Source organism: Chionomys nivalis, chromosome 14, assembly GCF_950005125.1.
Source record: "Chionomys nivalis chromosome 14, mChiNiv1.1, whole genome shotgun sequence".
Lineage (NCBI taxonomy): Eukaryota > Metazoa > Chordata > Mammalia > Rodentia > Cricetidae > Chionomys > Chionomys nivalis.
This window is the reverse complement of record NC_080099.1, coordinates 36,040,348-36,065,568: the sequence shown is the minus strand read 5'-3', so window position 1 is coordinate 36,065,568 and position 25,221 is coordinate 36,040,348. Positions and strand designations below refer to the sequence as shown.

The following is a 25,221-nucleotide window of genomic DNA, read 5'->3' as shown; positions in this document are numbered from 1 at the left end:
GCTAAATTGAAGAGGTCTGCCTTTACCAGAGGAGATTTTAAGACTCTGTCATATGGTTATCACACTGATCTGTTTGAAAAGGAGCAAGCTGAGCAAGGAAAATTACAAAATGTACAGTTTGAGGAGAAAAGGAGAACCAGGAAGTGAAAGAGAGCTAACAGTTCAAGGAGAAGAAAAGTCAGGGGGTCAGGGGGTGGAATGTAGTGGATTGAATGAGAATGGCCCCATAGATTCATGTGTTTGGTGCTTAGTCATCAGGGAGTGCCACTACTTATGAGGATTAGGGGGTGTGGCCTTGGAGAAAGTGTGTCACTGGGGGTGGGCTTTGAGGTTTCAAAAGCCCAAGGTAGACCTTAGCTGATACACACCCCTTGTGTGGGATGTGAACAAATGTGCTCCAGCCATCCATGCGATCAGTCTTTGCAGTGGCTGAGAGGTGACTAGGTGGATCTTTTCCCATTCACACTGGCTGAGAATTTGTCAGAACTTTATTGAAATTGTCAGACATTTTATGAAATTGTCGGAACGGAGAAGAACTTGCGTCTGGATACGGGGGCCACACGTTGACTGAGAGGCTGTCAACACTGACCTTGGACCATATGCTGTAGAGCTATTATAGGAGAGTGAAATACATTTCTATCTACTTCCCCCCTAACCTCTATGTTCTGGAATTACTTTCATCAGAAGTTAGCATTCTTTAGTATAACATGGTCTCATTCAATGAGATCATAGTTTGGGTCACCTGCCTCTCCCCACATCCACTACAAAGAAACAGGGCATAACTGAGCAAACACTCCTGTCTGCATTTATTCTTCTCTAAAGTGCAAGGATTGAATTAAGCCTTTCGATATTATGACATCATAATGACTAGTAGTTTTGGCTTAATGCTTTAGAGTTTTTCTCATGCAAGGAAAGTCATGAACTCTTGGGCTATGAGAGAGAGACAGATTTGGGATGCAGTGGGTAGTTCTTCTTCTAGGCCATTTTGCAGTAGAAAATGAAGCTCTTTAGGCCTGGGGCAGAGCAACATTGAAGATGCCTTTGAGATACACAGCTGTGAACAAAGTCAGTTTAAAGTGCTAGCCACCAAAAACGGATCGGCCAGCCAAGGTTACCAGGCATCCTGACCTGGGGCACAGAATCTAAGAGTCCTGGCCCAAAGGCAGTGAGTGAATTTACAGATGGTTCCCTGGAGGGACTTCAGGCCCCATTCTCAAGACCTGAGCATCCCACTCAGAGGCTGCAGTTTATCTAACCCAGTACAGCAGAGGAGGCAGGTTTGTTTAGACTTCCCGTTTGGGAATGGACTAGGGGAGCTGCCTGGTAGGATTTCCTGCCCCCAGACCGTGTAGACATCACATGGCCAGACTGCCATAACAGTGAAGTAGAAGGGGAACTCTTGAACTGTCTAGGCAGCATAGCATGGCTTGATTAGCCAGGCAGCACTAGTTACTTTTGTTTTTAGATAAGAAATAGCAGGAATGAGGAGACAGAGAGAGATTTTCATTATCAGCAAGATGGGAACTCCAAGTCATTTAATTTGATGTTGTAGAGGTGTCGAGGGCTGGGATTCTCCTTTTGTTAGCCACACAGGGAAAGGGAGATAGAGTAGGGTTTTGAGTTTCAAGTACTCTTTCAGCCCTTGCCTGCTTTTACTTCCTCACTCCTAGAGGGTGGACAGGGAGGCAACACCAAATTCATTTTTCAGGTTTGGAAAAGAACAGGCCAGAATTTTGAACTACGGTTCCCAAAGGTGACCCGCAGAGAACAGGGCCAGCTCTCCTCTCAGCTGTCTTGCCCTGTGAAAGGAAAGTGCCAAGCTACTAAATTAAGAATGATTGCTCTTAAGAGCCTCTGAGGGTGGGGCTCGGAGCATTTCTTTCCCACAGTATCCCCTACCTACCCCTGCCCCCCACAGCACACGAGTGAGCGCATACACACACACACACACACACACTGAGCTGTGTCCCTGGGCCTAAATCTATCTGTTGCCTTGGCCAAGTAACAAGAGAGGGGATTGTTTTGGGGTAACTCTTTCCTGAGGACAAAATGATCCCTTTGGCATCTTGATTAGAAAGCCCAACAGATTGAGTGACAAGAAAAAGTTTTTGATCTTGCTATTATAGTCACTTAATTAAAATGAGATGCAGATGCTCCAGCACCTAGTAATTTTCACCTCACTTACTTTGGCTGCAATTACAGCCCTTCCCTACTGACTTACACTGTTTAAATTACACAGAGGAAATATGACTATATACCTGTTTCTATTCATACATATACGTCTAACACATTATCTTTTTTTCCCGAAGCAAGAAATGTGATCACAGGCTTTCTCTTCACCCTGGAAACAGAGGAGAATGAATCTTTGGTTCTTAAGTAAAATTAAACACCAATGAGAATTCAAATCAGCTGACACCTACACCAACCTTCAATAGACCATTTTCTCTCTCTCTCTCTCTCTCTCTCTCTCTCTCTCTCTCTCTCTCTCTCTCTCTCACACACACACACACACACACACACACACACATACACACACACACACACTGGTCTCCAGGAAAGGAGGAGGCAATGCATTCAACAGTGGCAATCCACACGCTGAAATATATAACCTCCTTTTCAAAGTTAACTGGCTATTGACTGGGACCCCTTTGGATCAGGGAAAGTTAACTGGCTATTGACTCTGACCCTTTGGATCCGGGAAAGTTAATTGCTTCCAAAGTTGTTACTCTTAATGAGGGCATAATTAAGTAAGCAGCGCTGCCGTGCAGGTGGGATTCCCAACATGGTTTACGCCCAAGTTACCGTAGCTGATCACAATCAAGGCTCCTTATTTACCACAAAGCACTTTCTGTGTATAGGGAAAAGCCTACAAAGACTGGAAACAGGCCTTTAATTGTCCAACAAGCAAGCAAACAAAAGACTGAGCAATCAGAATAAAGGAGAAAGTGGGATCCGAGAATGTTCACTTTTGTCCCCTGTCAGCAGGATCTTAGGTCATTTGCCCATGGCTGGAGGAGCTGAGCTGCTTTAGAATGCTGTGGAGCGGTCCAGCCTGGTGACTGTGCAGCCACACTGCCTGGTGACAATGGCGAGGAAGGTACATTCTGTCCCATGAAGGTTGTCACTTCAGCCTCTTTTCTGGAGGAGGTCTAGTCTGGGCATTGATGATGATGGTGGGAATGTCAAGCAGAGGGCAGGTGCTGTCTTCTGGGTCTTGAAATATTGTTCTAGGCATGTAAGCAAATTAACTGTTCACATCAGCCTGGGGGGCCAGAGAGTCAACAGTGGACATTCCTTCCACACTCTCCTCTTCCTAAATACCTCTGTCCTTTGTAGGAAGAAGTCTGCACAAACGCTCTAAGCTGCCAGGTGTAGGTAGGATGGTTCTTTTTTGTTTGTTTGCTTGTTTTTGTCTCCTCCTCATGAGCCTGGGCTTTTGTAAGTTGCTGAACCATCTTTTATGACCTGTGTGGCAGGGATAGGAGGGAGCAGCTACCAAGGTGAATCTTTTATCCTTTTTTGTTGTTGTTGTTTGGAGGCAGGCCGTCACCATGTGCTAGGGATCACCCTTAAAAGGACAGCCACCGGGCTTGGCTCTGGCTCCTTCTTTCCCTCCTTTGTTGAGAGTTCTTAGTAACAGGACTGGCCCCAGACTCTGCAGACGCGGGAAGGAAGAGTTGTGCTTTTTAATTATGGAAAAAATATTAGAGCACAATGGCCCTAAAATAGAACATATGCGCTGAGCCCTTATTTGGGGGACTTGATTGTTGCGATCATCCCTCTTGGGAAACGCCGCAGGAGTCTCTTCCCTTCCAGTGAAGCTGGGTAATTGTGTAACCTGAGGTGTCCCCGAGAGAGCTGCAGGGATAATGTCAACACACAGGTGTGGAACACAGCAAGACTTCCATGCGAAGTGCTGCCCTAGAGGTCCCTTCTTGAATTCCGACTTCTCTATAATGGGGATGACCATGTCTCCATCATACTAGGCTAGGATGAAGATCAAGGCATACAGCGGACAAGATGATCCTTGCAAATTGTGATATTCAAAAAATGCATAATATTATGCTTTTCAGTAATTGGAAAGAAAGACCTTCTCCAGGTGATTGGGACCATTCCACTTTTTTTTTTTTTTTAAAAGGTAGTCCTACTATTAAAATTCATACTTTTCCCCTGACAGGACACTAGCTATACAAACATTCAGGGTCCACCTCACAGAGTAGGCACATTTTGTTGAGAGCAGCCCACTTTCTCACCTTTCTTACACATGCTCGGGAGGTCGTCACCCAAGAAGTGATCCGCTGCTGGCTGAGAGTCATCATTGTCCTTGTGAGAAGAAACCTAGGTGCTCTGGCCCAAGTGCCCTTGCAATTGCTTTCCTGGTATCTAGTCTTGTGCTCAAGGTCACCGTCATCTGTTTTTATTGATGTTGTCGGAAACCACCAATGAAAACTGCTTCTGAGTTCATGGTTACCTACTTTTCCCTTTCATTGTCTCCCCGTACTTGGACCATTATTACAGTGGCCTGGGCTAGCAGGATGGAGGACTTGCCTTGGGGACGACGCTAATGAATCTCTGGAGAATCCTTCTGCATGTCATTAGTAAGAAGGAAGACGCTGTTAGTCACCCCAGCCAGTGTCACTGGCTGTAAGAGACCTGCATACAGTTCCCCGGCAACCTCCTTGGTTAACATTTCTGACTTTGTCATTCATCCCAGCACTCCCCAAAAATGCTTAGGTTGACCCCAGGTTTACCAAAAAAAAAAAAAAAAAAAAAGAAGAGAAGACGGTACCTCTGAAAGGATTGCTTTCCAAAGACATTGGTTCCGCAGTTCAGACCTCTGTGACTGTGTGAGTTCAAGAAAAAAGTCACAGCATAGAATGTGTGTGTGTGTGTGTGTGTGTGTGCACAAGCATGAATGTTTTCTGAGGGATTGGGAAACCCCGTGCAAATCAGCTGCCTCCCTTGATTTGCTCAAATTTCATTTCCATTACTACCAGGACATCTGCACACTTTTCTGCCCAGCCACATTTAATGGACGTCAATTCAGCCCTAACCCTCCACTGAGGTCAAGCTCCCCCATCTCAGGGGATATCCAATACTCTAAATGGAATATTGAAGATTCCCATCTGTCTGGTAGTCCCGATCGATACATGTGAGCCCTTCCATCCCGCTTCGGTGGGAGCGCCACGTCACCACCTGGTTTTAAGACAAGCGTGAGATGAGGTTTCTCAGGGTTACTGGTCCAAACGCCCAGCTGTCACAGGGCTGAGCCAGGGAGAAGATTATGCTCTTAATCATGTTACCTCATTTCTATGGGCTTCTTTTAAAGTCCTCCTGTCCCCTTCCCTCCAGCCAAATGGACCAGTGTCTGAAACCAGAGCTGCCTCTCTGATACTTTCGCTTGCTGAATGCCTTTGCTTTGAAAGAGCCTTTGTTCAGACAGCAAAACCCAGGCTCGGAGGTCCTGGGGCATCATGGTTGGCTTCTGCAAAATTGCAAGGCTGAGTTCACCTGACACAGAACTTAAGAAGTAAGGTCCAAGGTGTCCGCTTTGGACCTACGAAACACAGCCTGGCATTTGTATGAGGACAATCGTTCCTTAGGCACAGCAGTTTAAAGACGCCCTGCAGGAACCTCCAGGCTCGCTAACAAGCACCCAAGCAAGCAAACACAGTAATTAAAAATCTGAGTTGTCTGAGATATTCGTTTCCCATCTAAGTGGGGGCATCCCTGGGGTTCCAGCTAAAATACTTGCTACACCTGTTCAGCCTCTGTTGCCTCCTCACAAGACCAGTGAGGCTGACTGCAGCAGACGGCACCAGATAAATATAAGGTTGCTCTGGAAGGACGGCTTACCTCACCCCAGAGCTCCTGTCCACCCCTTGCCTTGGCAGAGATTTTCCCAGTAGGCTGAGCTGGGGAAGTGTGGAGCCTGTGAAGATGGACTGAGGTTGCCATACCACGGAGGGAGGGCATCAGGTCTTTCCATCAAATGTTGCCCCGAGGATCTGGGTGAGCGGCGGGAAGAGGCGATGGACATGTGTTCTGCTCAGCTGTTTTCTGTCAGCTTTGGGATCACAAGCAAATCCTCCCTTCAGTTCCATCTTCCCCTATCATTATTTTTTAAATGGACCAGCTGTGGGCCATCCTTTCAGTCCCATGAGAGGACACTTGGGGACAACTGGGCAGGACAAACTTGCCAATCATGTACGAAGGAAGCTTTTGTCTGGCCTTGGAGGGACATTCTAAGAGTGGCTTTCTGCTTTGGAGACATGGCGCTGAAGTGGGTTTTCCCCTTAAGTTGCCCGTATCAATGGGGCCTATCACAGGGGAAGGCTCTAGTGCTCAGCAGTTAAAATCCCAGCACATAAAGAGTCAGGTCTTCCGGTGCATCCTCAGCCTTGTCCTCACAGGTTCTTACAGGCCTTGTTCAAGGCAAACCAAACTTTTCCTTTTCCCCACGCAACACAAGCTGCCCTTGCATAAGCTAGCCCCTTTCTGGGCTAGATGGCCAGAGAAGGCTTCTCTTAAGGACCAGTTCAAGGTTGGTCATGTGACCTAGGTTCTGGGGACCTTGCTCAGTACTTGGTCCTTACCTTTGAAGGGTGATTAAAGGAGCTATATTAATCTCTCTGTGCAAATGTGTAGATAAAAGCAGTCAACTCTGCCCAGCATGCTGGCAGTATGCATGGACGTCAAGAAACAGTGCTCGTGAATATGGCCAATTACATGATATGCTTATTCTGATACTCATTCACTAGGCACAATGACTATAAACCAGCACAAATGTGCATTGTAAAAACCAGTTAGAAGTGATTTACAGAAAGAAGACTGGGCCAGACGAAGGCATCACTCTAGATGTGAACTGAGGCCCACAGCAGCTTCTCACACTCAAGCTGGCTTAGGACATATTTTTACTACTGAAGGTCTCAAGTAAAATGCCATAGCCAAAGACTTATTTAAGTAATCGTTTTTAAAAAGTCCCCAGAGGAGAAAACCTGATATAGGCATTTCATAACACTATGCTAGGAGTGGGGGGCAAGTCACATCCCAATGTGACTTCCATCATCTTCCCAATTACAAGAAAGAAATGCTAACAGGGAGCGAACTCCAGCGCCCTCCACCTTATCCATATGTAAGCAGGCTGAAGTCACATCTGTGCAAGGATCTATTTCTAGTGGACTCTCCATGCTAAAATCCTAGCCTTGATCTCTAACTATCAAGTCTACCGTAAGTGTTTGATGATGAACCAACCCATAAAAAGAAAGCGCATGAAATGAGCAGAGGGAGTCAGTGCATGTTTTGCCTTTTAATTACAGAGGCTTCTGCTAAAATCCTGCTCCAGGCTGGGTGCAGGCAGAGGAAACACATCAATAAGTTGGGTGGAGGGAGCAGGGGGAGGATACTGCAAAACAAATATGTTTAACTACGTTTGTACTGCAGACACCAGGTAGAGCTGGAAGAAAGAGAATCATATCCTAAAAGGGCAGGGGGCAGGAGAGTGGCTAAAAAAAAAAAAAAAAAGAAAAAGAAAAAAGAAAATTGAAGACATAAACAGAAGTATTCAGGACACAAAATATAACGTAGAACAGTCTGGTTTTATTACTCATGAGTAATAAAGAGCCCCTTCCTTGCTTTTTCTTTCTTCTCCTCTTTCTTTTTCATTCTTTTCTTCTTCTTCTTTTTTTTTTTCACAACATACATTAAACTGTCAGATGTTAGGATGTGTGGAGATGGAAGGGAAACTGGTGACATCACAATAGTTTGTACAACTGTACAACCGATGTAAGTCCGAGTTTGTTGCGTCCAGCAGGGTGGAAAACAAAGGCACGCTCAGGCTTGTGGATAAACCCCCAGCACAGGGTGAGGGCAGAAAAGGAGAGGGACACTTAAATGCTAAAGACCAGCTCGATACATGTGGCACTGCAGGGTGAACACCAAAAAGGATGGGTTGTGGGATGCAGGGATGTGGGTTTTGACGCAGGTCTCCTTAACACAGCTGAGGCAATGATACCCATTACCTGGGTGGGGCAATACTCTTGGGAATCAAACACCGGTGACAAGGTCACAGGATAACTGGCACCCATCACCTTTCTGATGTTTGTATTTGCAGAGAAAAGGCAAGGGAGAGGACAGAATCTGTTTCCAGAAAGTCTTCGTGCTTTCAGGGCACAATGGTTATAGGTCAGGAACAATGACTCCACTAAAGGACAAAATAAAGCCCAATGACGTCTTCTGTACCCCAAACAACAGCCTCACTGATCTGCCAAGGGACTCCTGGGACAAAGGACTGTGCACCTGTCCTCAGCTGTAGGCCGGGCTCTGGGCAACTGCTCTGACTGTAGACACAACACAGTAACTAACCAATTCAAATTGGTCTTTGTCAATCTTTTTTTTTTCTCTGAAAGTTTATTATTTTATTTTTAAGACACACTAAGTCCAGACCAAATTGGAAAAAGAAAGAGACGAAGAGACCACCGAATGAACTCTTTATATGAAAACAATGCTCATGGTTTACAGTGTGCGGACAATTCTTTTGTTTGTAATGGAGTAAACAAAGGTTCCTTCTGTGTGCTTTAGCAAAAGAAAAACAAGGGGAGGGAAATAAACAAACCACACACACACACTAACCGCTCCCAACCCTCTACAAACAACAAACAGGTAAAGGAATTTAAAACAAAACAGAACAAAACAAAAGAACCTTTGCCCCAGAGAAAGGATGCTGCAGCATCCATTGTGGTTCGCCTTGTATTTGGGGGGTACCCATTAATCGCAGCAGGGACCAGCCTGCCCCATCTATTTCCTTGTTTTCTCTGTGCATTGCACGGGTGTGCTGAAGGCACAGCTTGGAGACTCCTCCCATTCGCCTCCCCAACCACCAGGGCAAGTTCTTCAGTCAGTGGACACGGCAGAAATGACCGCTGGGAGGGACTTCAGTCCCTTCTCTGCTGGCTCAGGAGGATGTCACCATTTTGAAATGATCTGGGAATATAAGGGGAGCAGAGTGCTCTGGGAAAGGGGTTTGCCACCCACAACACTGGGGGTCCATGCTTGCAGCACAGCCAAGGGTGGTCGGAGTTGGCACAACTGAAGGCATCGTGAACTGGAAGGTGTCACCCAGCCTTCGGCCTTACGACCGTCACTACTGCATTCTTTTTCCATCTGCTTGATCCAGTCTTCCAGAGGGCCGAGTGAAGGGTGGGGCTTAAATAAATATCTGCATTTATTTCAAGTAGGAAGAAAAAAAAAAGGTTGATCATAACGACAGTTTACAAGTGTGTACAACTCAGAGTGTAAGGCACAAATTTACATGTGGAAAGCAGGCTATTCACAGATGTAACCCACGAAACACCCGTGTGATCAAATCATTAATTTATGCAAGGTAGCAGCCAGCATATTAATTAGTTCACACAGTTTGTGGATTTTTGTTTGCTGTCTCACATGCAAGGTGAAAATGAGATGGGGGCGGGGGCTTCACAAGCTGGTGCCATCCTGACAGTGGGAGCCTCAGACAAAGCCATGTTTTCGGCAATGGGGCATAGGTGCCATTCGAAACATTTCTGTCCCAGTAAGTAGTTAGGATCTGGAAGGATTTTTAAACTGTTTTTTTTTTCTTGGCCAGAGATCCAACTGACAAATTAACTAGGAGATTTAAATAAATATTCCCCTCCTAGCACTGCCCTTCAGCTACTGGCCCGACCGTCTAAACACAAAGCTCAGAATTCCAGCTCCAACTTATTTACTGAGTAAATTTATTGTAAAAATAAAGAAACTCAATTATTCCAGTTAATGGATTTCACGTTAAATAGTTTAACTTTCCACGGGTTTCTGCAGAGCTGTTCATACGGTGGCATTGGGAAGAGTCTTTTCCTTAAGGAAAAAGAAACGGGCGAACAATAAATAAGAGTTACTTGCGTTAACGGTCACGTTATTCATTAAAAGCGAAGAGGAGCAGAAATCTATGACATCGTTGCCCAACATGGCATTTACCTGCTATAACAAAGTTGTAACACTGGTGGGCATTTCACAGTATCTGCGCATAGTAAACTTCTGCCATTGTTAAAGTCTGAGTTAGAATTATCAATGAATTCCTTAATTTTTTTGTTTTTTTTTAATTTTCTTGGTTTTTTTTATTTTTTATTTTTTGAAAAATGTGTTTGTGTTTTAAAGTTTCGAACGCTTAACCCAGTTTGGTAACGTCCCGTGAGGTCAGGGACAAAATGTTGTTCACCCCTGCGTGTGTGTGGATGTGTGTTTATGTGTGTGTGGTGCGCGCATGTTGAGTGTGGGGTGTGCATGTGTGTTCATGTGGCAATGGGGTGCGGATGTGCTTTTGGCTCATGTTCTTGACGATACTGAAGTCTCTTGTGAGTCCGACCTGCTGTACGATGTGGGCGAGTGTGAAGAGATAATGGAGGTGGCTGTTGCTAACCCTTCACCAAACCACATGGCCTGATTTTCAAGAGGGTCCCTGTGTCCCAGGGAGGAGGACCCAGCGTCCTCAACTCCTCCAGGGCCATCTTGGTCGGGTGGATACTCGAGGCAGTGGAGACCTTGCTGAGCTGGATGGCTGCCTCCGCCTCGTCTGATGCTTCGACGCCTGACCCCCAACCCCAGGGATTATGTACACGCATCATTGGGCTTCATGGATGTGGAAAGGGGAGCAAAGGAGGGTTTGGGGGGTACGTCTGGCTTTAGCGAGGGGGTGCGCTTCAGCCCCGACCTCGTCAGTGAGTTGTAGGCATTGAGGCTGGGCTGCCTCGAAACAGTCACGGCCTGGCCAGGGGGCTGGGAGCTGTGCACCTGGATGGAGTCTACCCGCTGCGGGGCGGGAGGCGGGTTGTCTCCCCGGCCAAAACTCTGGTTCCTGGAGAGGTGGGAAGAATTGGAGGAGTTAGTATTGTTTCTTTTGAGAGTGGTGGACTGGTGGCTTCTCGTGAGTGAGTTCGTGGGGTAGCTCCTCTTATACTCAAGCCCGTAGGAGGAGGAGTGGTGCATTTCCAGCCGCTTGCTGAGGCCGGTCTGCGACAGTGAGGCTCCCGGGGGGCCCAAGGAGGCCTCGCGCTGTGGAACTTTGGGGGGCAGGCTGTCCAGGTTCTCCACAAGGTTCACCCCGTGGTTGGGACTCTTGCTGCTCAGATGCTCTTTGATGGTCTTATACTCCAGGGTGGCAGCCTGGTCCTCCAGAGCCATCTGAGCTACCACCTCGCTCATTTTGGGCTGATCCACATACTCATGCTGGTAGCCCTGCTGCGTGATGGGCAGGACCACCACGCTGGGGATGTGGCTTGGGGAGGCCCGAAGGGGCAGGTCCGTGGGAATCACAGGGGAGCCCATAGGGGGCATGTCCTTGGTGCAGGCATTGATGAGGTTCTGGTTCCTCTCCCACTCACGGCTGCCGCGGTTGGGCTTCCGCTTCTGCTGCAGCGTCGGGGTGGATTCTGGGGTGGGCAGGGCGGTGAGGTCTAGGTGGTGCTGATCAGCCTTGATCAGCATCTTGGCCGTGTTGCTAGGCGTGGCCAGCTTGCCGTTGTGCATGAGTGGCGTGAGGATGGCCTCGGGCTTTGGGTCTTTGGACTGGGTGTCCCCAAAGAGGCCACTGAGCTTGGTGACACTGCTCATCGATCCCCGACGCGAGTGGGTGAGCTCTTTCTCTTTGCGCTGCGCTACTGCAACATCTTTGCGCCGGTGATCGCACACACAATACACGGTGATGCCCGAGAAGACGGCCCCCATGACAAAAGCCAGAATGACTGCAATGGCCAAGAGGGTGACAGGAACGAGCTGGTCGTTGCTTTTGAGGTAACTTTCCCGAATCACTCCTGTAATAGACACCGCACATGGCATTAAGAAACAAACAAACAAACAAAATCATACTGTGAGGCTTACTGGTGTTCGGCAATCACACTGTTAATTAATAACAAAAATAAGTGATAGCAGCACCTATGCATAGCTTGTCTTCAGGGTACAGCTTGCCAAACACTAACTAATTAATCCTCCCTGCCCCCACACCACCCCAGCCAGCCCTGGGCCGTATGTAAATTAATTTCATTTGCTGTCCTCTTGGTGGCTTTCATTCTCTCTGGCACGCGATTTTTCAACTTCTTTCTAAGGACGACGGCAGGTTCAAAATTTATTTATCTGTCTTTTCCTTTTGATCTTTTGCACCGTCTGTAGAATTAGAATAAATGAGCTACTCTGAGTCAGGAAGAAGCGGCGACGATTTTATGCATGTTAAATGAACAAATCACATAACAATCCCCGCTTCCCATTCAGGCTTTTCTGAGGACTGCCTGTGTCAACAGGGGCTGTCTGGAGAAAGGCATGCTTGCTTCTGAAGCGACAAGAGGAGAGAGGGTTTATGTCACCACAGTGAAAAATAGCTCAAGCTCACAGGTTACAATATTTACATTTATTTTGCATCAAAAAAGGAACCCCCCCTCCCGCACTCAATTTCAGGTAAATATGCGGCAGAATGGAAAGAATATTTAAATCAGGGGCCCGCTGCAGGCTTGTAGAGTGTCAGGTCCCATTATTACTCTTAGGGTTTTGCTGTCACCACGACAGCAGAGCTGATCTTGTCGATTTCATAAAAATTCAGTGGCTACCCCCGTCTATTATCTTCTACTACATTAACCAAGAAGCCTCATTTCTGGGGGGGGAGGGAGTTGCTTTTTCTATCCTGCTTAATCAGTCACCAAGCTGAGCGGCTCTAATCAAATGCAAAACATTGAAGCTTTTATTTTTTAATACCAAGTGTGAACAGACACCACAACCCTCAGATCCTAAGTGCTTGATGCCGGTAGCTAAAATAAAAAATAAAATCTCCAAGACTTCCGTCCCTGCCTCTGGAGAGCGAAAGAACATGAATACATTAGAGGCACCGCGTGAGGAAATGTAAACACTGTTCCTATTATGGAAAGACGGCAAGACAGAAAAGGTACCTTGTCTGGTCTCTGGAGACACATTTTTCACCTGCTAAACCAACTCTTTCTGGAATATGTTTAATGTATTTTGCTGGCAAGTGTAAGTGGCATTGAATTAAAATGAAATGAAATAAAAATCTATCCATCCCCAAACTCATCCCTTAAACTTCTGCTGATTGTCGCTGTTAATGTTTGAAATGTCACAGCCCAGACCTAGAAGAGACACAGCTCTGTCAAGGGGGGGGTTCTGCTGAAATATTTTGATTCCTAAAGTGATGGTTTAGAAACCCAGAGGACCTAGCTGGAAGATCACGCTTCTCTCCCTAGCAATCCTCTTCAATTGTGACATCACTGGGGCTTGCTGGGGGTGGGGCGAGGCTGACTGTGCTGTGACAAAGGATTGTGGCTTCCAGTGGGAGTAAACAGAAGTAGCAAACACCTTTTAAGAGGCAACATTTTATGATTAAACATATACCCACAGTGATGAGGGGTCGAGGTACCCCACGGAAAACAAGTGGAAGATGGAAAACTATTGAATAATTTCCTAAGGTGGTACTTCTCAAATATTTCCAGACTTATCTTTAGGAACTTTTTAAGGGGTAAGAGCCAAAAAAGGGAAGGAGGGGAAACACACACACACACACACACACACACACACACACACACACACACACACACAAAAACCAGCAAGGAAATGTGATTCTAACTCACACATTATATGTGTGGTGCTCCCCAGACGATGGGGTGTCTTGAATTAAAATGTTTTAATACCTATACCCGAAAGAAAATGTGAACATTTCTCTCTAAAATTTGCATTTTCTTGTTGTTGTGTTAAAGTAACAACTGATTTTCCTTCAATTTTGGCTGTATATGGAATTCTATTGCACACATTCTTGACTCCCTACCCATAATTGCACAAACGAACGTGCACATCTGTGAAGAAAATGCCTTGCTTCTTTCTCATTGGTGTGGTGAGCTCCACAGTTCTAACCAAGGCGAGACTCCCATGCATACAAGGTGGTGGGTGGACGTTCTCACCACCGCGGGCGTTTCCCAGAGTCCCTTTAGGTGCTCACGTTTAGTGGGGATTATCTTCCCAAGAAATGTCTACTTATTAGAGGAAGCTGCCTACAATGGAATTCAGTGTTCTAGAACTTAAATAAATGGCTCTTTGTCTAGACTGTCAACCTTCCTCCCGCTGCGACCCTTTAATACAGTTCTTTACTTCATGTCGTGGTGACCCCCAACCATGGTTATTTCAGAACTGTAATTTTGCTACTGTTATGGATTGTAATGTAAATACGCCCAAGAATGGTCTTGGGGGACCCTTGTCATGACCTCAAAGGGGTCATAACCCACAGGTTGAGAACCTCTGGTTTAGAAGGTACAAGAACTAAAGCTGAGTGTTGAGACCAGATATCGAAAGAACTCCCCATTTAACATCTTCCCCCAAACGAAACAATCACCAGGTGCAGTGTGTTTTCTTCCATGACAGCAAGCTTGGTGATGAGTGAGAGGAACGCAAGGAAGCTGCTCCCTTCACCACCTAAGTCTAGATGGGCAAACTAGTGAGTTAGAAGGCTAGTCCCAGGAAATAATGATCTTTGTTCTGAAGACTTGAAAACCAGAAAGCCATCTTCTAACCAGAGCATCCCAACTAGCTGTGTGCCATTAGTCCCACACCTCTGCAACCACACATCCCGTATACAAAGCACCACCATGCCCGCCCCTCTTCCTGCAGGTTGCCCTTTTATAAGAGGGTGGTCTCTCATCTCAAAATGAGTTCAACCCCTACCAGCCAGCCCCTTGCCAGTTGACATGACCTCCCTACCATGCAGGGAGCGTGACTTCAGTACAATAAGGCTAGAATAACTCATTTACTTCATTGGGAGTTCTGTGCAATTACCACATTTATCCATTGCTTCTTATCCATAATTTCAGCTCCTAATACTCTTCTGGGGCGAAAGGTCTTAGTTGTCTGACACTCATAGAAACCACTTACTCTTTCACCAGCAAAGACGTTTTTAACTGATGACATTTGAGTTCAGATTTCTGGTTGTTAACAAGTCAGGTAGGATATGACGTCTCAGGAAAATGGCGTGACGATTTTCTCATTTTGCTGTGTAAACAGTACCAAAACCAAAACCAAACAAAAACATTTCTGTATCTCTTCATCTTTTAGGTGACTAAAGCCAGGAGTTGGAGTGGGATTCTTTTGCTCATCTGTTTAGACAAATTCAGAAACCCTAAGCTCCATGTTCAAAACAGATCAGATACTAAATAGAAAGTGAAGCTGGGAAAGGGGATTTTATTTTTGGAAATATCTTCCAAACTTAAAGATTTCGGTGTATACCATGAAAATACTCACGGCAATGATCAAATTAACTTCGCAATCTAGCCATGTTGAAGGGTCTGGGGTGTGTGTGTGATTCAAGCAGCACTATATAAAACCTCAAAGGGTCTGGATCATGGGTCCTCACCTATAACATGACTGATGACATTTTGGAGAGTGGTTTAATACCTTAGTTTTCCATCTCTAAAGTGGAGTCAACACTAAATGTCAGAAGAATCCACAAAAGGTAAGTAAGCGGTGGGTTGGTGGCTCTCTGAGGACGGAAAGTCACAGCAACTGAGCCTGCCAGTTATCCCTCTCCCCGGGGACGTAGGCAGACACATCCTTCCTGCTCTGTATGCTGTCCAAATGTGACCAGAGAGATAAGAGGAGACTCAAGGCAATACAAGAGAATGTTTTTATTTCGGGATAGCTTGTAGAACCCTAACTTTGAAATAATTAAAACAGAGCTGAAAAATGTTGGGCAAAGCCCAGCAAGGACAGTGAGGTGCCCTGTGGATGAACAATTCCATTCTTAGCTCCTTGAAACAGTCACTGTGCTATTTGCACTTGTCACCCTGGCCTTCCCTAGGACTCAGAGTTATGTAGTTTAATAAGTGACCATGGAACATACAGGTTTTCAGTACATTGAAGACATTTTAAAATACATTTCTAAACCTTGAGATTCATCTTTGGAGTGACTATCTAACCTTGATTTGGAAGTCTGAGAAAGAAACGATCTTCAATTTTGAGCATTTTGATAGTAACAACCATCAGACAAATATATATATATAGAGAGAGAGACCTATCTATAAAGGTACCCAGGCATTTTCTCAAAACAATAAGAGGAGAAACTATAATAAATGGAAAGAAATTGGCTCTGGGATAATTCCAAAGGAGCCTATGAGGGTGACAGGGTGATTTGTGTCAACTGATGCTCCAGGGAGATTGTTTAATTTGAAACAAATGAATCTCTGCAAAGGGCGAAGGACCACAGGCTGGAGCTGGAATGAGCATCCATTGCTTTGGCTACTGCATGGAAACCTGGAGGTATGACAGTCTCACCTGCCCAGGAGCCCCCACATGACAGGAGGAAAAGAATAGACTTCTCCACTCTGGGCCAGTGACATGCTTTCTATCCATCCCTGGGACCTCTGTTCTCACCAGTTGAAAGTAGGGCATTAGGAATGAAAACAGCATCTGAAAAATGCTTTGCATCGATTCATTAACCACCAGCTATTTCTCACCAGTCATAAGGTGCTAAGTGGGTCTTCATTTCCACCTTCCTACTGCAGGAAGCAAAGAGCACAAAGGCATACGGAGCTCTCTGAAACCACACCTTAAATTGGCAGAACTAAGGAAGGTAGATTCTCTGTGCTTTTTTTCTTTTTTGAAGGGAGAGTTTTCGGGTTGCCTGGAGGCCTTGGTAAGGGAATTGGAGGCCAAAGCAATGATGGAAAGATTATGAATGATACCGCCCCCAGGCTCTGCAACACGATTCAAAATCAGAGCAATTATAGATTGTAAAATCAAAAGGAGCCGGATACAGTTCTGAATTGTCCCATAATGACCTTGCACATGAATTCTGCAATGTCAGAAGCCCAGTTCTCTGCTTAGGAGAGTGGCTTTGGTAGGTAGCTCCGCTTATAATTCTTCTGTGCCTGCCTCTCCTGTGCACGGGGCTCTAGGACAACACAGTCCAGACAGGGTGCTATCTCCTAACTCGGGTTAGGCTGAGATTCTCTTGAGGTCTTTCTTTCCATCCTCCTGATATTAGCATCTTTGTGGCTGCCTTTATCAGACATGTCCTGCACAGTGCTGGGAGGCGTGACTGAGGCACAAGCCAGGAAGAAGACAGACCTTGCACTTGATTCCACCCAAAGTATAGAAATAAAACAGCCTACTCCAAGGCTGACCAAAAGCTGTAACAAGGAGATGAAATTGAGCTGAGCCTTAAAGACATGTAGGGCTGTGGAAATGCAGGAAAAAAAATGGGACAAATGGAAGGCGACAGCTGTATTCAGCAATAGGGAAGATGCTAACTCCCTTCTGGTCCCTTGCACTTCAGTGTGGCCCATCCTGCCGCACTGTCCTTTGGTACTGGAGTTTCATAAACCTTTGCCCCCTCTGTCTGGGAACTTCTCCCACCTTCTCACACATGTGGCTCCATTATTAGTGTCTGAGCTCGGATGGAGAAGAATTCCTTACACTGGGCACGTACTACCTTCTACATGTAATCTGGGGCTATGCTCCTCTCTCCTGCAATCATCACTGACAAGATGCACCTTTGATGCTCATCTTCCTAAGCAAGGCTGGCCTAAGTCCCAGGAAGAACAATGTTCAGCAGGGATCTGTTGAACCGACTGTAAACAAATGCTTGGGTGAAGGAATACAGCTGGAGGAGAACAAGGCAAACAGAAGTGACAAGCGTTTGGGAGAAGGATTTGAACAGTCTTGAACGACTACAGAAAGGTGTTTAGAAAATCTGGCAGTCTTAGAAGGAAAGTTCTTTCCTCTTGTCAAGGGAAGCTGACTCTAAGCTTGCTTTGTTTTATATTGAATTCATTACTGAAAAACTACTGGCTTATGAAGAAACCAGAGCCAAAAGCATCAAAAGCACAGCTATCATATCATCATCATCATCATCATCATCATCATCATTCCTTTTAAAAATTAAAATGCTCTGTCTTCAAGGGTACCTATTACCTGCCCCTTACGCAGAGACCTGGGAGATACTATAGGACCGATCAGAACAGACAGAGAGATAAAAGCAGTTCTGCTTATTAAGCTAAAAACCTGAGCTCGCTCCAACCTCTCCAGTGACCTCTCTCCCAATCTAAGATGCAGGCAGCTGGGAAACTTGAAATGGTTAAGTGAGTACTTTAGCCTCTCACCCTCGTTCAGTGGGCTGCCTGTTTGGGAGCTGCGGTGGTATGATGGATGTGTCTGTCTCCATAGCCAAGTGATTAATAGGCATCTGTGTCGAGCGGACCCGGGGACCACAAAGACAACAAAGCTTTTCTCTGTCCTTTAGAGAAATATGCAAAGGCGAAAAGGAGGATGGACATTTCCTCCATTGTCGAGCCAGAGGGGGTTTGTGTTGGGTATAAGAACTAAGAACGATGGCAACCCCCCAAAAAAAGCCCCAGAGTCGAATCCCCTAAAAATAGACTCTCGGCTCTGCTTTATAGTAAGACAAGCCTGCAATTTCCTTGAAATCCTCATAACAACTTGAGTGAATAGAATCTAACAACCCAATTTTTCTTGTTTGAAAATCTTATTGCAACAAACTGCCAGGCTCAGAGCCCTCTGAGGCAATCTGAATGAATGGACCAAGTGAGAGCCAGCAGCACCAGGGCTAACCACACAGAGCCTACTGTAATCCCCACGAAGAGAGAGAAGCAAGCAGCAGGAAAGCCTCAACTGCAGACAATCTCTCCTCGGGGCCACACCCCACCCTGTAGGGATGACCACACTGAAAACGAAATGAGAGCTTTCTGTGGTTATCTTGGCAGGAAACCGTGTTCTTCTTGTCCTAGGGCCTAACGTTAACCAGATGGTTTGGGATAGACTGAAAATGCCAGCAGCCCTGGAATTGGGCTCAGAATTTATAACTCAAACTTCCCTTTTATTTCACACCCTCCCCCCAACATGATATAGATTAGGCACTGGGAGGAGCCACGCCTGAGTATGGGCAGCCTGCTGTCCTGGCTAGATAGTAGTTAGGACTCACACATGAAAACGGTGCTTGCTGCGGTTGACTGCGGATGAACCCGCTGCCTGTTCTACCACTTCTGAAATGGATACAATTTTGGCTGGGATGCCTTCATGGGAAGAGAAAGGAGAGCAAGCGTAAAACTCATTCAGCTTCATTTTCCCCGAGAATGCTGCCTTCATTTTCCCCTGTGCTTGGTTCACGCGTCCTCGGAGGCTCTGCTGTTTTAGACGTGACCTTGCCAGTGGGACTGCACATTTAGACAGTAGACTGGTGTCTTTGTCGGATAGACAGTCACAGTAGAATAATTTTTAAAGCCACAGCCTTGGAATGTTGGTTTATGGGCTCATTCCTTAGAAGTTATTGTCCCTATAAGTTTAGTGATTATTTTAGATTTAAAACGGTTTTTTGCACAAAATTAATTTTATTATTCCTAATCGTGTGTGTGTGTTTGTGTGTGTGTGTGAATAGGGGTATGTATGCACACATTCATCCTGGGGTCAGTGGAAGGTAAAGGCATTAGATTCCCACTTCGGGCTAAAGTTTTGAGCAGTGTGAAGCTGCCTGATGTAGGGTGTTAGGAACTGAACTCTGGTCCTCTGAAGAGATGTATATACTCTTAACAGCTGAGCCATCTCTTCAGCTCCATTTGCACAATTTTCAAGGTTTATTTTCCTGCCCTACAGTTTTCTTTCTAAGGGAGATTGTGATCTTTAACATCTACATGATCCCTGAAATCAGACCAATTGTCTCATCCTGTCTTCTTCCTCTGCCTTATAATGGAGCATCAGAATGTGAAAGGGAGGCTGAGTTCCCTTATAACACTGGGAAATTCAGGCAATTCTTCATTTGGATTATGTGTAGGGCTTTGAGTTTTCTCAACAAAGTAAACATAAATCAGAGGGGAGAAGTCTGCCTTAATATATTCCAGCCTCCTAGAGGAAACCAAGAGGCGACACCTAAGAACATTAACTATGAGGCCCTAAAGACCTGGGTTCAAGATGCGGTTCTATGAGTTACCGCTGTGTGGTCTGTGGGCATGTCTCTCCATTAGCCCCAGCAACATGGGCTAGAAGATGAGGGCTACTGGAAGGATGAAGTGGGTTAGCAGATGAACAAACACACAGAGAGCATTGGCCTGTTGAGGAAACACGCAACAGCAGTATTTCTAGAATTCCGGATGAGTTGCCTGCCATGAGTAGGGTCCGAGATAGAGTTACCATAGAGCACACTTTGGTGCAACCCAACTGTATTAGTCAAGAGTGGAGAGATACAAGATGAAAACATACAGCCCCGAGTCTTGGCAAATGAGCGTCCTAGAGACCCCCTCAGCACCTTGAACAGTATCATGAGTCAGTAACACCCAACATCAACATCACCTTGAACTTGTTAAACACACAACTTTTCAGGTCTAGCCTAGACCCTCCTCTGAATCAGATCTCAACTGGGTCTGACACTGGTCATTCTTGAATTCACTAACATTTCTGAACCCCGCCTTAGAAGTCATCCGCAATGTTTTAGAAAACAAATCTTCATGATGTAGCTCTGAAGCCCTACCGCAGACACATCCGAGGCAATGGATTTCCAAGAATGGTTTACGAAAAACGTAAGTAAAGGAAGCAAGTGTGCCTTGGTGTTCAACGTGCTAATCTTTAGGTTACATGTGCCATTTATTTACTCTGATTAACACTACTGTTCTGACCAAGAATACAAAAGTGGTGCTCTTTCATTGGAAAATAACCAAATCTATCATATCTTTTTCATGCACAAATTTCTCTCATCTTTTCAAAGGCTTACTTTTATTATTTTTATTCATGTGTGTGTGTGTGTGTCTGGGGGGCACAAGCATGTAAACACCTGACAAAAATATTACATGTGCCTTAAATTATGCCACTACAGTCATAACACCACATAAAACCCCCCAATTGTTAGTCCCATGACTTCTGGCAAGATGTCCATGGCCTCTAGTGGCCTAACATGAAGACACGATGTGCCCATCTCTGTAGTAGGGGCCATTGGTTATTGATCAGAATTACATAACTCAGATGTGTCCCAGATTGGATCAGCCTAGGTATGCCTGGTTCTCAGGGGCAGAAGAGAATGCTTCTGAGTGCCCAGAATCGAGTAAAGTAGCCTCCTTTAATGGACTACATCTAGCAGCACTCCAAATTAGCTCCTTAAACTCTACCCATGACCACGGAAAACTGCTCGGGTCATATAAACAGTCTTTCCCTCTACCTCTACATGACTAGACACAAGAAAAAGAATCCAGGAAGGCTCTCTGTCTTTATATTTTTTCAACTGGAAAGAAGGAGCCTGAGTTCATGTTTCATTCCAATGCTAAGGTACGGCTTTATGATACCAAAAATGCCCAGCATGGCAGTGCACTCAATGGCCCTTGGCACCTCAGGTCTGTTAAGGAGAACCGAATCTGAAAACCCATAGAAATGTATGACATTTTAAGTTACATTAAACTTCTGCTGTGTGCTTTTAAATCACAGAGTGCGAGGCCAATCAGCACTTGGGGTGTATTTATTACCCTAACAAATGTCAGATGATTGTGTCCAGTGTTATCCATTATTTATGGATAACAAGAGGCTAAAGGAGACTGCAAATGACATACTTTAATATGTCTAAAAGGTTAGGCATAATACAGTTTACAGCCCTATAAATTTCTTGACACCATTTTCCCCTCTGAATAAAGCATTGTCGGTGGCTGTCCACGTGGACTCCTATTATTTCCATACCATTCATAAGAACCGCCTCTGACTCCAGTGAGGCAATGTTAGGCGCATGCTTGATAAGAAACACACCCGTGTGAAAATGTGAACTTTAAAAATTCCAATCACTCCCTTAAAAACGAACCGCTTCACACAGATAGCCCCCAAGCTGTAGATGTATAAGAGATTAAGAGATACTAATTGAAGATGACCAACCTTCACATTGTCTGTAATGGGCTGTCTGGCACTGATGAAGATCCCATCTAACGTGTGCCCAGCGTGTGTGAGTTGACCCACCTAGGTTTCAGAAACTTGCTTCAGGGCCTTGCCGAGGTTTAAAGAGCTAAAGACATTTACGTCTGATGAAGTTCGCGGGGCTGCTGACAGTCCATCCGGCAGACTGTGCTCTTTGCAGATCTTTGCTATGACTCTGAACAGCCTGGGTCTCCCTGGTACCAACAGAAGAGTGCAGGCTTTCTCTCTGGGACAGTGGTGTGTGCTATATATTTGGGGACAAGCTCTACAGAGCTTGAGGACATTGTCATGTGTATCTAGGCAAAGAGAAGCCCTCTTTAGGAAATCACCCATTTGACTCGGCCCTCTGCAGACCAGTCTGCCTTTAGAACAATGAGGGCTGCGAAGCAAGCTGTCTTAAAAGCCTTAAAACTAACAAACTACACAAAACTAGGCTCTGAGTAGGTGCTGAAAGCCAGCGAGCATTGTTTTTCCATCCTTACAGGGGACCCAAACTCTTAAATTGACTCTTCACAATTTCATTAGGAAGACACAACGGAATCTAAGGGAACAGAGTGCAGTTGAATCAATTAAAGAGCAAGTGCGTAGCTGCTCCAGATGTTCTGTTAATAAGATCATGCCTAGCCTGGTCCCTGGAGTCCTTGAAAGTTCCATTAAGCTGTCAGAAAACTTTGTCATTGTGTGTGTGTTTGCACAAAAGATGAGAAGAGAGTAGGAAAAAAACAAAAGGAGAGAGTGCGGGGAAGGGTGGGGTAAAGTGTCATGTCGGGACCCGTAGGGCCTGAGAACACAGATACAGAGGAAAGGCAAGAAGAACCATTGGACGGTGAATTTCGTTTCTTTAAAATACCGTGGCTAAATCTGCTGTTTTAAGTAAAAGCTTAAGCTTCCCTAATCATAATTTAAGACCTTCATTTTGGAAGAAAAATGAGTGGTATGTGGAAAAGGGGTTTTAGTGGGTGTCTCTAGAAAATTCCAATATTGGTGTACTGATTCAAGCAGGCAGGGAGATGAAATAGCTTTTGCATGGCTGACATTTAACTTTTTTTCCCCTCTCTACCCTTTCCACAATAATCTCATCAAGACCTTAGATGAATTCAGCTGGCTGTCAAGAGGATAGAACATTAATTAGATCAGATCTACATCCTTGCCTGCACAGCCGAAGGAACAATTGCACGGTCTGCATGGGATTCTCAGCCCGAGCGTCCTCCCCGACAAATGTACCCAGGAAACCCCATACCCTCCACCCCAAGGCCCAGGCGTTAACTGTCCACAGCACCACTTTCCTGGGTCCTTCGATACCCCAAGTAGATTCGCTTTCTGGTAGTTGTAGAATACCATTTACTACTATTCCAAAGCTAAAGGATAGCACATTGGATTACATTTTCATTTTCTTAGCCTCTCATGACTTCAAGTTCTGTCATGGGTGAAACATTACACACCACATATTCCGGTACCCCACTAAAGGGACGGAGAAGCTCTAGTTTGGAGTTCTGCTTGCCAGGGCTTTACCTGGAGTCAAGCGCTTACGTTGGCAAGGAGCATCTACCAGGAAAATGTCAGGAACAAGCAGTAACAAACACGTTAGAACCAAACTTGATACAGAAATCCCTCCCGTAAATTCATAGAATATTTGTAATTCAGAATTGCACGTGATCAAACAAGCAGGCTGGTATATGTATCATTGGCTAATCTACCTTTGTGTTCCCTTGCTTTCCTCTGGTCTCTGCCTCCTGCCATCCTTCATCCTGCCCCCCCCCCCCCCCCCGCTGCCTGCCAGAAAAGCTGAGACACTTCGCATGGTACTTAGGGCACCGTGCTCTTATTTGATCCCAGCTCACATTCCAAGCCTTTATATTCTTGCTCACTTTCGTCACCCCACGTGACATGCCTCTCAGTGACTCACTCAGTGCGTGAACAACTTTGTGACTTGTCCCTTCAATTTGTTCTCCTCGCAAAAAATTCATTCCCTTCTTCTGTTACTGACAACCAACATTTCCTAATGCCTTTTAAGGCTTTTCCCTAGTCTACCCTACTGGGAGGCAGCCATGGCCTGTCTTTATCCCACCAGGACTCTGTCTTCCCTTTCATCCATGGCTTCTCTTGCACGGACTTCCCTCTGTCTCACCCCTAATTGTAAACTGCTTCCGTGCAGATTCCTGTCAAAGTCTGTATCTTCACTGGACAGTGGGGACGCACGCCTTTAATCCCAGCACTCAGGAGGAAGAGGCAGATGGATCTCTGGGTTCGAGGACAGCCTGGTCTACAAGAGCTAGTTCCAGGACAGCAGGGGCAACACAAAGAAACCCTATCCCAAAAAACAAACAAAAACCAAAAACCAAAATCTATGTCTTTAACATCCAATACAAGACTTACATCCACACATGGATATTTGTTGAATGAATAAAGAGGAACACTTCTATGTTTTTCCTTCGTTTGTTTGGTTTTTGGTGTGTGTGTGTGTGTGTGTGTGTGTGTGTGTGTGTGTGCATATGTGCTTGGGAAGGCCAGGACAGCCTTAGGTGTTATTCCTCAGGATGACATCGATCTATCGTGTGTGTACAAACACGTGTCCAGTGCTAGGGTTACAGGTACAAGCCACCATGTCTAGCTGTCTATGTGGTTTCCAAGGACTGGAATTCACGTTCTCAGGCTTTTCCGCCCATACACTTTAACGACTGAGCCTCCTCCACAGCCCTAAGAAAGTTGTCCTGTGGTCTTTCTTTGTGACTAAAGCTCTTGTCACTACTACAGAACCATGATTTTCTAGTGCTTTCTCAGTCTCAGTCCCCCACAAACAAACACGAAAGTGAGACCAAACACCTGTGTGGATCATATGATAGCTGACGAAAACTTTCATGCTAGATAAGCTCCAAAACACAAGGTTATTAACTGTCCTGCTTGGCAGCAATTCTATTTAAGGACCTTCCTCAGATAACAGTGCTAATTGGAGCGACTTTCAGTTGGTGTCTATTACCAATACAATGTTTCTGATGGATATGAAAATTTTAGTGATTATTTTCTGAAATCAAATGTGATAAAACTATCAGAAGAAGTTTTTTCTTTACCTTTTCCTTTTTTTTTTTTTTTTTTTTTTTTTGGTGTGTGTGTATGTGTTTCTCTGTGTAACCCTGGTTGTCCTGGAACTTGTTTTATAGACCAGGCTGTCCTTGAACTTGGAGATCCTCCTGTTTTTGCCTCCCAAGTACTGGGGTCAAAGGCTTGGGGCACCATGCCCGGCTAAGAAGGAACTTTTAAACTGAGTTTCTCTTA

General features: G+C 45.4%; 1 protein-coding gene across 3 annotated transcripts in view; it reads right to left on the bottom strand.

Annotated features, from left to right (window-relative positions):
* Positions 1-7,731: 7,731 nt before the first annotated feature.
* Sema6a (semaphorin 6A) overlaps positions 7,732-25,221 on the bottom strand; it is a 123,877-nt gene continuing 106,387 nt past the window's right edge. For all 3 annotated transcript variants that reach the window (XM_057788691.1, XM_057788692.1, XM_057788693.1), the window contains one exon: positions 7,732-11,822. In XM_057788691.1, coding sequence (XP_057644674.1) covers positions 10,621-11,822 — 1,202 coding nt within the window. In that variant the 3' untranslated portion in view covers positions 7,732-10,620. The remainder of the gene's footprint in view (positions 11,823-25,221) is intronic.